Source organism: Hemicordylus capensis, chromosome 5 (assembly GCF_027244095.1).
Source record: "Hemicordylus capensis ecotype Gifberg chromosome 5, rHemCap1.1.pri, whole genome shotgun sequence".
Lineage (NCBI taxonomy): Eukaryota > Metazoa > Chordata > Lepidosauria > Squamata > Cordylidae > Hemicordylus > Hemicordylus capensis.
The window spans coordinates 132,143,834-132,156,230 of record NC_069661.1 but is presented as its reverse complement, the minus strand read 5'-3'; the positions used below and the strand labels follow the sequence as shown (position 1 = coordinate 132,156,230).

Sequence of the window (12,397 nt, the reverse complement as noted above, 5' to 3'; positions counted from 1 at the left end):
TGAGGACTACCAGCTGCTATCACAGATCCTCTAGGAGGTGGGACCCTGTCTTGCATAAGCCCCATCTTTTGCGAGACCACCCAGGGCCAGGAGGTTCCTACAAGAATCTCTGTTGCCCCAGGGATGGAGACCTTGCTCCAACAGTTCACCCACTGTCGGACCAGTTGATGACACGCTCAGCCATCCAATCCCACTCCCATCCATGCATTGAACACCACATGGGCAGAGCTGAGCTGAAAAAGCTATGCTACCTTGCACAGTTGGCCCCTCAGAGTAATTACTGGTTATTTTTACTAAAATGTGGTTAATTAATAGTTCAAACTACTTCTTAGGTAGGCTGTGTTCTCATGACCAATTTAAGAATTGTAGTTAAAGAGTTAACCACAGTTGGAAGGTGGGCACCTATGCTTTAGCACCGATCATAGCTCACTGCCATGGTTAACTAAGATTAAAATACGATCGGTAACTACAGTCTGATAATAGTTTCTGATCTTCATGAAATCCTAATTGACCATGGCGGCAAGAGGACTACAATTGGTGCTAGAGGGCAAGCTTTCACATCATGCTCTATGGGGCGCACAGGGCTCACTGATTGTAGTTCACTCTTTAACTATGACTCTTTAACTTTTTATTCTGTGAAATTGTTTCAACTGTTTTTACTCTGTTTTATATGGGTTGTGTTTTAAATTGTGTACATTGCTTAGAGTTTCACATATCAGGCAGTATATCAGTAAAATAAATAAATAAATGATTGCACATATCTTGAGAACACAGCCCTTGTACTTAATTGTAGTTAAACCACCATTAAAAATGTTAGTGCCCATCAGTAACAATTTTAGTTACTACTACAATTGACTATTTCTGGGCTAAGTATCAGCTTTTTAGCTGGTATGGAAATACGCTAAATATTTTGAGGTGTACTTCATATCCTGTTCCATGTTCAAACCATTACAGAAATCAGGATTTCTTAGACTGAAGCATTCCACATTTCGTGTTTTTAAGTAACAGTTTTAATAACCCACTGGTATATGTGCTTCATTTATCAGTAGACATACTATTTGGGGACGTACTGCTTGGGGATTCAGACCATAGTTATTTGTACATACAGCCATATTTCCACAGATGTAAGGCATTCATGCACTGAAATCCAAACTATTTGGAATATAGCATTCCAGGGGGATAGGGGCCGAATTATGTGTCATAATGCTTTATGAGGCAACTTATGATGTATCCCCTTTGGTACTGAAATAGGTAGTCTTGATAATCTTCATAGACCAACTATCTATTTATATAACCTGACCATCCCCAAAGTAAGGAGAATGTTTACTTTAGTATACTTTAATGCATTGCCCTTGGCTCTTTTGGAAGGTTGCACACGACATAGCATTTACATCTATGCCCTTGTCAATCAGGGATGGTTGAGTCGGTTGATTATGTTTTTCTCCACTGCCCATTGTATAGAGATACATGTTTATTTTTTATATTGCCTATTTTAACAAATTATCCAGGCAGGTCACTAGATTTTTATACCCTTCTCTGCTTATCAGATTCTCACAGTAATATCACTCTTAAGGTGGCAAAGTTCTGTAAGAAGAACATAAGAAGTACATAAGAAAAACCCTGCTGGATCAGGCTCAAGGCCCATCTAGTCCAGCATCCTTTCACACAGTGGCCCACCAGATGCCACTGTAATCCTACAGGTAGGAGTTGAGGGCATGCCCTCTCCTGCTATTACTCCCCTGCAACAGGTACTCAGAAGTACCCTAAGTAACTGGTAGTTGCAACTGGTACCCTGCAACTAATATCACAAGCTGTGTTAGGAAGCAGTTGATAAAAGCTTTACTGTTTTTATCTGTGTTGTAGAATAATGGGTTTTGGTGTTATTGTATAGTGAGTTGGTGTTATTGTATAAGATAATAAGGCTATTCACACGTGCAGCCTAATACAGGCTGGGCTGTCCCAGCCTGGGTTAGGCTGCTCGTGTGCAGCACCAGGATCCATGCATATCCCAGCACTGCTCACCCACCTAACCCTACTTTGAACCCCAGCCTTTAGCTAGGGTTCAGGGCGCGAGCACACCCTTAACTTCGGCACCGGGCTTGTGTGTGTGAGCCCGAGCATGCACAGAGCTGGGCGCCTAGAGTGCCTGACTCCTGGGGGATTCCCCCAGTGCACTGCACAGTGCATTGTGGGAAATCCAGAAGCTGGGAAAATGAGTCCTGGCCTCCACTGATCTGCATTGCCTGGAGCAGTGCAGATTGTCTGGGCCCGCAGTGGCTTATCAAATATTTCTCCAAGAATCATCTGGTTGGAAGCTAGGTGAGATCGTCTGGGAGAAGGTAGATGATCGCCCTGGTGGGGATAGTTAGAATAGGCTCAATATATTTTATGGTTGTTGTAAGATTTTGTCTGGTCGTTGACTCTTCTGCTGCTGCAGCAACATTGAAATTGAGTTCACAGGACATAGGAGCATAGGAAGCTGTCATATACTGAGTCAGACCATAGGTCCATCTAGCTCAGAATGCGGCTTCTCCAAGATTGCAGGCAGGAATCTCTCTCAGCCCTATCTTAGAGATGCCAGGGAGGGAACTTGGAACCTAGTTGCTTTTCCCAGAGCGGCTGCATCCCCTAAGGGGAATATCTTACAGTCACTTCTAGTCTCCCATTCATATGCACCAGGGCAGACCCTGCTTAGCTAAGGGGACAAGTCATGCTTGCTACCACAAGACCAGCTCTCCTCCCTTGACACAGTTGCCTAGCAGATATATTGGGGTAAAAAAGCATGGCATCAGTAAATGGTAAACATTGGTTTTATTCTGGAATGATACTACTCCTTGACAGTGGCATGTTCTAACAAAGTTTTGTGTTGGACTTACATTGAACATATACAATGATGCCATATGCACACACACCAAACTTAAACATTAAGATTTTTACTTTACTTTTTTTACTTTAAAGTTTTCATCTTCCTCTCTGACATCCAAGGCATTCAAGACAGCTTATGACTCCTCCCATCTAAAATGTTAAATATTGCTGTATCTATTTTGGGAGAAAAAGAGATATAAAAGGCCTGTTTCCTAATGCCTTGTAGCAGTTTTATAACAGTCATTTTTCTTTATTCTTTCCATGGTTCACATGACAAGAGGTTAAAAGTGAGCAAAATTGGATGTGAAAGAAGCTGTTGTTGATACTAATTCGTCCATATAAACAGTTGCTGTGAATTCAGTGTAATTATTCAACAACAGCACACTGCAAAATAACACTTGTAAGTGGAGGCCATGAAAAACCACATTCTTAAAAATGAGTATGATTCCTATTTAAGGCAATTCCTTTTTTCTTACTTATTTTTCTTCTATTTTCTTTCTTTTAATTTCCTAGCTGATACAGTTGCATATAAGCCAGCTAAGGATCAAATGACAAGATAAACCATTTTGCGGCCATTTATTTTTCTGGCTTTGAGTCCTAGGTGGTTTGGGTTTCTCCTTCTGGGATGCCCAAACAGAACTCGGTTGAAAAGTTCTGTATCATTTGCAGATGGTGTTCTGCAGGTTACAAAAAACCATATGCTGTGAAGCTTATGAACCAGAAAATTCACTACCTCTGCCTCGTCGGAAGGCTCTTCATAGACAGGTTGTTTCATGTCCTCATAGGCAGACATAATCACAGCTTGAAACAAATTGATTAGGACACAAATCATCACCATCATAAATGATGCTAGAAAGAGACCCCCTAGAAGCCTATTGGATGAAAAGGCTGTATCTTTAAAAGCAGAAACACAATAAGAAAAGACTGTTTGAGCAGAATGAATCATTGTATTGTAGTTCCATTCAAATTGGCCAAATACTAGGTAGCCAAATGCCATGTATACAAAAAAGTACACAGCTACTACCAGAGCCATGGAACAGATGCCAGGAAGGGCTGCCAAAATAGATCGTTGAGCCAGACGAACATCATAAAAGAATCGAGAATACCGAAGTGTTTTCAAAACGATAAGAAACGCCAGAAATCCGAGAGTTATTCGCAGTTTTTGATCAACATGAGAAATTTTATGGAATGGAATGAATTCCTTGGAATGAAGTAAATACCACTCTGTTAGGCTAGAAGCCAGTTCAAGTTTGAAGACAAGCTGCCCAAAATACACCAAACATGTTGCCTTTATTCCAAAATTAATTAAGTTAGCAACGGTGTTTATGTATTTTAGCTTTTGTTGTTTCAGCACAAAAAATTCATCAATGATGTAAAAGATCAGAATACAAACAACAGCTAAATAGACAAAAATTTCCATCTTGCTTAGCTGTTTAAAAATTGGGACTTTGTATGAATAGACTGATAAAATTGTGTTAATAGGGCCCAAATGAGAAATCTCAAATACAACAGAGATGCTGCAAAAGAAATCTACATCTGGATTAAAAGTCGTCAGCTCCACTATAAGTGCCCACGTATTTTCATCAAGCCAGTTGCTCCTTTCTAAAATATTAATTCTTGTTGTCGAATTAGGCAGTTGTTCTTGTGGATAAAAATTAAAAGTGTACCCTCCTGTTCCATATGAATTTAGTTCTCCATATGAATTATATTTCCATTGATCACTGTTTGCCTCATAAGTGAAGCCTGAAAAATCATTGAAATGATTATAAACTGATTTATTGGCCTGGTTTGTCCAAGATCCAAGATAGTCTCTTTGATCTTCTGGGTCATGACCATACTTATGAAGGCAATGGCTTTTACTAATAACAAATTTATTTACAAAACTGTGTGGATAGAAACATTCTTTTTTAACATTCTTTGCTCTTATTTGCCGCATTCTAGGCAGCCCAAGGATTTTGGACCATGACTCTGAAAGATAGGTTGGATGATAGTCATTGTGAATGGAGGGCAGAAAGATGTCATTCAGCCACATGTAAATATGCTCTATTTTGCCAACATCTGAGAGTCCTGGAGAGAATTTGTTAAGAATATCTTGGTTGTAGTAAAAACTAGTTGTGTTTTCCATTGAGTAAGCAATGTTTAAAATAAGGATTAAAAAGACAAAATGACATATGACATCCTTTATGAAAATGAAAGCTTGGTGTTGAATCTTCTGTCTTTTCTTGAAAATTGTGAGTTCATCCTCTTCCAAGGGCTGATACTGTTTAGAGCCTCTCATTCTGACTAGATCATAATGTAACTCCCGCATCTCATCAGCGTCCATTGTTATGTCATCCAGTTTAATCTCTAAATAGGTTTGTCTGCTTGACCATGGGATGCTATCACAGTATTTTGGATAAAGTGTCTTCAGTACGGAAAAAAACCCTATGTCCAGGGTTTGAAGCAAAAATACACTCCCGCATAATGAGATAAGGGATGCTGTAAGCCATTCCAATGACGTTTCATAGTCATAGGACAGACCATGTAATATGATAAAACATGATGACAATGAAGAAATGATTATGACCAATATCCATGAAACATATACATACCAAGAAGAAAATTTTGTTTGTGGCCTTTTACAAAATAGCATGATGGGAATATGTAATGGTTTTATCTGAACACAGGTATCCTTCTCTGCATTATTATTATTAAAATTGCTGCCAATACTGTCATAGTGTTTCACATCCTCTTCTGTTGCAATTACATTTGCATCACCCTCAGAAATTGTGCAGTTGGTCAATGTTTTTGCTGTCTGTCTCCGTCTTTTCTTATTAAGTTGTTCCAGTTTGCATGAATTTGAAGCACTGGAAGGACTCTCTGAGAAATGATGGCTCGGGCCTTTGGAAGCAGTTTCTGTAAGGTACCATTTCTGCAGACGCTCCTTCCAGTTCCTAAGATTTCCAGACATGAAGGCAGAACTTGCTTTAGGCCTAGTCTGAGTTGTATTTTGTGGTGAAGGCTCCTTCTGAGAATATTTGAACAAAGCTGTTACAATCATTTGCAGGGGAATGGAAATGAAAGCACTTAGAATTCCTATTATGATGGGTCTTAAATATGGTAGATCTTCAGAAGCCACTTGTTGAGCTTTGTCAGCACTGAAGAACATAATGTTGAAAAGCAGGATGCACAGCAGTATTGCTAAGCAACAGGATAGTCTCTGGAGCCTGTTCAAATAACCAGTGCAGACATGAGCAAATACTGAGAGCCATAAATTACTATCAACCAAGTCATTGCTAAAGTTTATCAAGAAGAAATCCATTTTGCTTAAAGGTACATTTGGGTGAGTAGCAACAAATGACCTCTCTATTAAGCCATCATCTTTATCAAGAGCAAGCCATTTTTGGCATATGAACTTCCAAGACTGTTTGGTGTATATGTTTTCCACTTTGATTCTACTCAAGAACCAGCTAGGGGAAGAACCTCCATTATTGTGCCAGACTCGGAAGGAATAAACATCTCCAAGGTCATTCTTGCTAGTCAGGAGAAAGGTATCGATGGCCCCTCGAACAAGAGTTTGGTATTTGGGGTGGCTTAAGCAATGTACATCACTGATGCTTCTTTGGCCTATCAGCTGAATAAAAACATCGGCTGTGGTTCCTGCTCCCAAACGACTCCCTGTATATACTGTAACCAGGTAGCACACTTTGTCAAAGGGGTCATTGTCTGGCAAGACTACAGTATGATCTCTGCTTTTCATATCAGCCCTATCTTTTCTCATTGCCCAAATAGCCAAGCAGATGTATACTGCAAAAATGAAAAGGACTGTCAACATGGTCATTGGATTTTTGTGGATTTGGATTAACTGGGGCCTTTCCATATTGATTGGGCTGGGGTACATGATGACTTTCCCAGCCAAAAACTGGATGTTATCTTTGGATGTTCTTTTTGATCGAGGATTTGCTGTTCTTGAAGTGTGCTTCTTGCTGATACACACACAATGTAACTTTTGCCAGCTCGTCTGAGGGCCAAGGCTGCAGAAGCCTTCTTTCCAATTACTTTGGACTCCGTCTAGGTATAAACAGTCAGCAGTAAAAATCACAATACTAATTGGCTGAGGGCTATGGTCCTTGACAAAAAGATCTGTTTGTAACAAGACAGAGATGTTCCATTTTTCTGCCCTGTTGTCTTGGAATATAGATCTGAGTAATGTCTGGGACAGACAAAATATATAAGGAGTCTGAGGTGCACAGTCATTGTCCCTGGAATTATTCTCCCTTGCCAGCTTGTTATGGAAAACACTAAAATAAGCTATGGGAGGGTGGCTGACCTTGAGACCTAGGTATATAAATACCTGGAAAGTGAGCTTTAGTTTTGTCACAATCTGGATGAAAACATCTTTGGAGTTCCTATGTACTTCAAAACTAAAACCTCCACTAGTTTTGGAGAGTTTCCTGTCATGGCCCATCATCAACTCAAAGATGGCAGTGTTTGCCTTTTTTCTCGTCAGAATCATTTCAGTTACATCAGGCATGATCCCAATCATGTTGCCATTAGATGTGGTTCCTGTCATCTTGAATCCAGTCACCATTGTGCTAATATCATCTGAATATGGCAACCAAGGGAAAGGGTTCCTGTCAAACTCATAAAGAACAGTGGAAACCACAGCATCTACTGGTAATTCAATATTATTCTCCTGATCCATTCTGGGATAAAAGTAATTCTTGTGGCCTTTTCTCTTCGAGAAAGCATCAAAAACATCCCACTTTTCATCTTTTCTTAATGTTATTGTCCAATCTTTGGCTTCCATCATGGTTTCATTTTCTCCTGGTACTTTATCATGTAAGACTAGGTCTGCTAAGATCTCACTGACAGAAATTGCACCTTTAACTCCATTTATGTGTACATTTCTATGGTCTAACAGAGAAGCTTTCAAGACATTTGACAGCCCAGCAAGAATTCCAGTGCCAAGGACCTGTCTTTCCTTAGTCCCTAGGTCTTCATTGCTGTACTTTTTCAGTTTTTCACCTACCTCTTTGAGTTTTCTAACTGCAAGGAGTTGTGATTTCCTGCTTACTTCAGTGACTTCCTGTGTTATTTGAGAAATACTTAAGATCATTTGGTTTGCTTCTATTATATTTGTTGTAGGTATTCCTGCAGACCTGTTTAGGAGGATTTCCCGCAGTTTAGTCTTAGAACAATGAAATCTTTGAAAAGCTTCCATATCATTTAAAGTAGAGGCTACCATGTAGCCAAAATAACCTGCATTAAAATAATCCCCACTTTCAAGAAAAGATGTTATTGGGGATTTAGGCCCAGTGATTAAACTATATAATTTATTTAGGATAAAGTCTGTTTGCTTTCCTTTTAATGGACCAAGCACTGTTGCCTGTAAAGTTACTTGAGTATATGCTCCAAGTGCATCATATACTTGGACATATATTGTCAAGGCATACTGCTTAGAGGGTACACCAATGGGTAAAAAGGACGGTGGAATTTTCGACTGGTAGCCAAAATACACAATTGTCCCCAAAGTATGACTATCCATAGAATACATTCTAGTCATTTTCAATGTATCTGGTGCTGCTTTGACTTTATATGTAAGAGGCAAGTTTTTATCTTTAAACCCACTACAGTGAATAATAAATTTTGTTAGGAATGTCACTCCAGTGGTAGGGTTAAGAACACACTCTCCAACCACTGGTGGAGAATTTACAAAAAATAAATAAGTATAGACTGATGACATATCTTCCCATGCACTCACTTTTAGAACAAGCATAAATGATTGTTCTGTCATATTTATAAAACTCAAAGCATTTATACAAATGTATGAATTAGATCTTCCAGTTGTAGTCTTGGACTCCCAATCAAAACTTATTTCAGTGGAGCTTGCTGAGAAAAGTGACCAATGATAGATGGGTCTGCTAGATTTTCTGCAGTTCAGGCATTTGCCAGAAAGACAAAATCTTTCTGTTGGTATGACTGACCTACCACAGTTTTCAATACACGTGACATTCAGCACTGGTGCAGAGTCAGACAGCACATGTACCATTTGTTCAGCCTGCCCTGTTCTGTTATCCTTTTGAACCACTAGGAGAAAATAATAAACAGCATTTCCCTGAAGAGTTTTGGGCTGCATAGTTTGAACTGGATCAGAGGATGTTGTCCATTTCAAATCCACCTGAGGTGGACGGCATTTCCCCTTTTCACTTAGTGTCATGGATACATAATCTGTTTTTTGCCTGGTGCAGTACCAAGTATATGTAAGTCCTTTGGAGGTTAGGGCTGCATCAGGATCAAAGGAAGCAGATCCATCCAGAGTCCATTGATCAGAAAAACCAACAGTCTGGAAACTGCCTCCAGCAATGACAGCCACAAGATGGCATGTCCCAATCTGAACAATCACAGAATCAGAACCTTCTACACTCTTCAATGTATCCATTGTAATTAATTTCATTGTAAAATTAATGAGATACAAGCCATCATCTAAGCTAGAACCAGGAATTTCTAATGTGATGAGATTTCGTCTTTCAATGCCGGGTAGATTTAAAGGTTTTGACCAGTCTGGGGTAGTTTTAACATCTGGTACTTTATAGATAGCCCAGATTATGTATCTTTGTTTAGGTCTTGGACAATTGATCTGTGTATCTGCAAACAAAATAAATGGTGTCCTTTTGCTATAATTGAAGATAGAAGAATCAGGTTTCTGGATTTTAACTCGCTTAATAAAACAAATTCTTTGAAGGCAAGTCACTGTGGACTCCATGACCTTTGAAGAATAATTGTTGACTGTGGCATTTAAAACAGCATGTATAAGTCCATTTCTTGTGCACTTTACTGGTGCTACAAAGCCTGTATACAGGGCAGAACTGAAAGGTAAAGCAGAGAGAGGAATAAATTGGGCAGCATTTCTGACATGATCCTGGTAAGTGTAAGTTTTGTTCCAAAGAAGATATTCTTTCCTTGAATCAAAGAGTTGCAAGTTGAAGGTCCATTCACACTGCAGCAGTGGATGTTGCATGGGAATAAACCACACAATATAGACCATGCTTTGTAAAAAAGAAGGACCACTGTTGAAGATGTGGATTTCTATACCTTTCTCTGAAAAAGACCGTAGAAGGGCTCCTTTTCTGTTAAGATACAGATGTACATTGAATTTGTACCAATGCAATCGGACAAACTCAATGGTGATCAAGTAAGTGAAGCCCTGCTGCTGGTAGAAGATATTGTGAATGCTGGAGAGGTTGCCAGAGACACTGGTAGCATTTCCTCCTTGGGTAAAATAGTAGAGTCCTTGTGTGCGGCTAAAAAAGTAAGTGCCCGTCTTGACTTTCTGGGTGTTGAGAGTGAGGAAAGTTGGGGGTTCACCCTTTGATGTTAGACTTAAGGTGGCATTAGAATAACCTAATATCCCACTCAGCTTCTCAGACCATTCTTCTTCAATACAAAAGTGGATGCTGGCCACTACCTTCTTCCTGGAATGTTGGGGGACATGGGCAATAGAGTAATTGTGCTGCAGAGCATATGGATTGTAGAAGGTAGACCAGACCCCTCCACCCTCCACATCCAACAATCTATAGGCCATTTTGTGGCGGCCGACAGGTAGGAGGCTCCATGAGAGGTTGATGGTGTTATGAGGGACACTGAGCAATTTGGAGTGAATACTCAAAATGTGTAGCAGAACGGGCTCCACTTGCAAGTTCAGACTAAGACTGACTTGAGGCCCTTGATTCATGTGGAGGGAAGCAATATATAACCCATGGTGGGTGTAATGCACTGTCAGACGATAGTTGAAGTACCAGGTACACATGTGGTGAAGTTCACTGCTATGATAGTGACCAGATGGAGGAGAATCTGAATCATAGCTTGTGGGAAAGAGCAGGGCCATGGGGCTACCCCTTCGGCTGCTATAGTGGTAGTGCCAGGTTGAAGTGTTTAGGTATGCACACCAGCCCAGCTGCACTAGCTGCCACTTGTGGATGGGATGTATGAAAGGCCAAAGCAGAAACAGATAGACCTCCTGGCCAAACACTTCGATGCTCAGATTGCGATGAAGGCATATGGGCTCTCTGCAGGAAGGTGATACACACTGTACGGTGATACTACTGGAGTCCCAAAGAGGATTTATGGCCCCTCTTACTAGGTTAGGTCCCAGCACCATCCGGCCTGACCAGAGAACCCTATTATGCACAGAGGTGGAGCTCCAGTACCAGTGGCAGTAAGCAGAAGATGGCATTTCTGTCTGTCCCCTCCTAATCTTTGAAACAAATCCAGGAACTCCAAAAAAGTGCAATTCGGTATCCTCATTCCACAGACATGAGATCTGGAATTTGTCCTCTTGCTGCCAATAAATGTGATTTTGTTGGTCAGAACAAATGATCAACAATGGTGGTGATGGCAGTAAGTAAAGGGGTAGGGCTACTATGTATTGGAAACAGTACCAGAAGAGAAGAGCAGAGAACAACAGAGAGTGCATCTTAGTGAAAAGATCAGCAGCAGCCATTTCTCCCACTATTCCCAACTGCCGTAGAGTGGATGACTGTGTGAATTCTAGAATCCTGCATATCAATGGGCAACCAGTATCCTTGCTTTCCTACTCTATCAAGAGTAGGAGATACATTTCCTCTCCTCTGATCGCGCTCTTTCTTATCCCTCTTTATTTTCTGTCAAAAACATATTCAGTCTGTCAGTCATATACACAAAACAATTTTCCTTCTGTCTGAGGGTTGAAAAGTTATATGAAGTCCCTAGCTCACATTCTGTTAGAGCTGAAAGGAGTTGGCGGGGTGCGTGTGTTCTCAAGCACTTTTTATAGGCTTGCAATGTTCAATCGATTAATTGGTTAATCAGTTTTAAGACTTTTAATGAACTAAAAAGGTAATTAATCAGACAGCACATTACACACACACACACACTCTCTCTCTCTCTCTCTCTCACTCACTCTGTTTTGGCTTACACCTTCATCGGCAACAGATTGATTTAAAAAAAACTTCTCAAGGTGGCAGTTAAAAATGCTGTGTTAGCAGAGTTCCAGGGCAAGTGACTGGAAAAGAATGATGGGCAGATGTTGCATATGGATTGTATGTGTTATCCTCCAAGTTCGGTCCATGTGGTTCCTGAAGTGCCTCCACTGGTCTGTAGATGTTTGGCTTACATATTGCATGTGGCAGTCTGGACCTTTGCATTTTACAACATTGCTGGAAGTACAGGTGACGCTATGTTTGATGTAATAGACTCTCTTGGTGCTGCTAAAGGTGATGGTATCCCTTAGAAAACTGCAAATAATGCAGTGGCTGGATTCACAATGGTGTGATTCAGGATTGATTATCAGCGGTTTTAGGACAGCTTTCACTAATAGCTTGCATAAATTAGGTAGTTGACAGAAAGTAATACGTGGAGGCTGACAGCTTTTTTCAGATATTTAGAATTTGTCATCGGGGGTAACTTTTATTTCCTGGTGATAGTATGGCAAGTCAAGATGAAAGTCTACCACACATGGGATCCTTTATTCTTTGTGCATATTTGTTTTGCCTCTGTAGAGAAGAAAGTCTCT

The 12,397-nt window shown here is 40.3% G+C and overlaps 1 protein-coding gene across 1 annotated transcript; it reads right to left on the bottom strand.

Moving 5' to 3' along the window:
- Positions 1-2,792: 2,792 nt before the first annotated feature.
- On the bottom strand, positions 2,793-11,347 carry LOC128326575 (polycystin family receptor for egg jelly-like). Its single transcript, XM_053253656.1, has one exon. The coding sequence runs from the start codon at positions 11,345-11,347 to the stop codon at positions 3,410-3,412; it is 7,938 nt and encodes a 2,645-aa protein (XP_053109631.1). The 3' UTR covers positions 2,793-3,409.
- Positions 11,348-12,397: the final 1,050 nt, after the last annotated feature.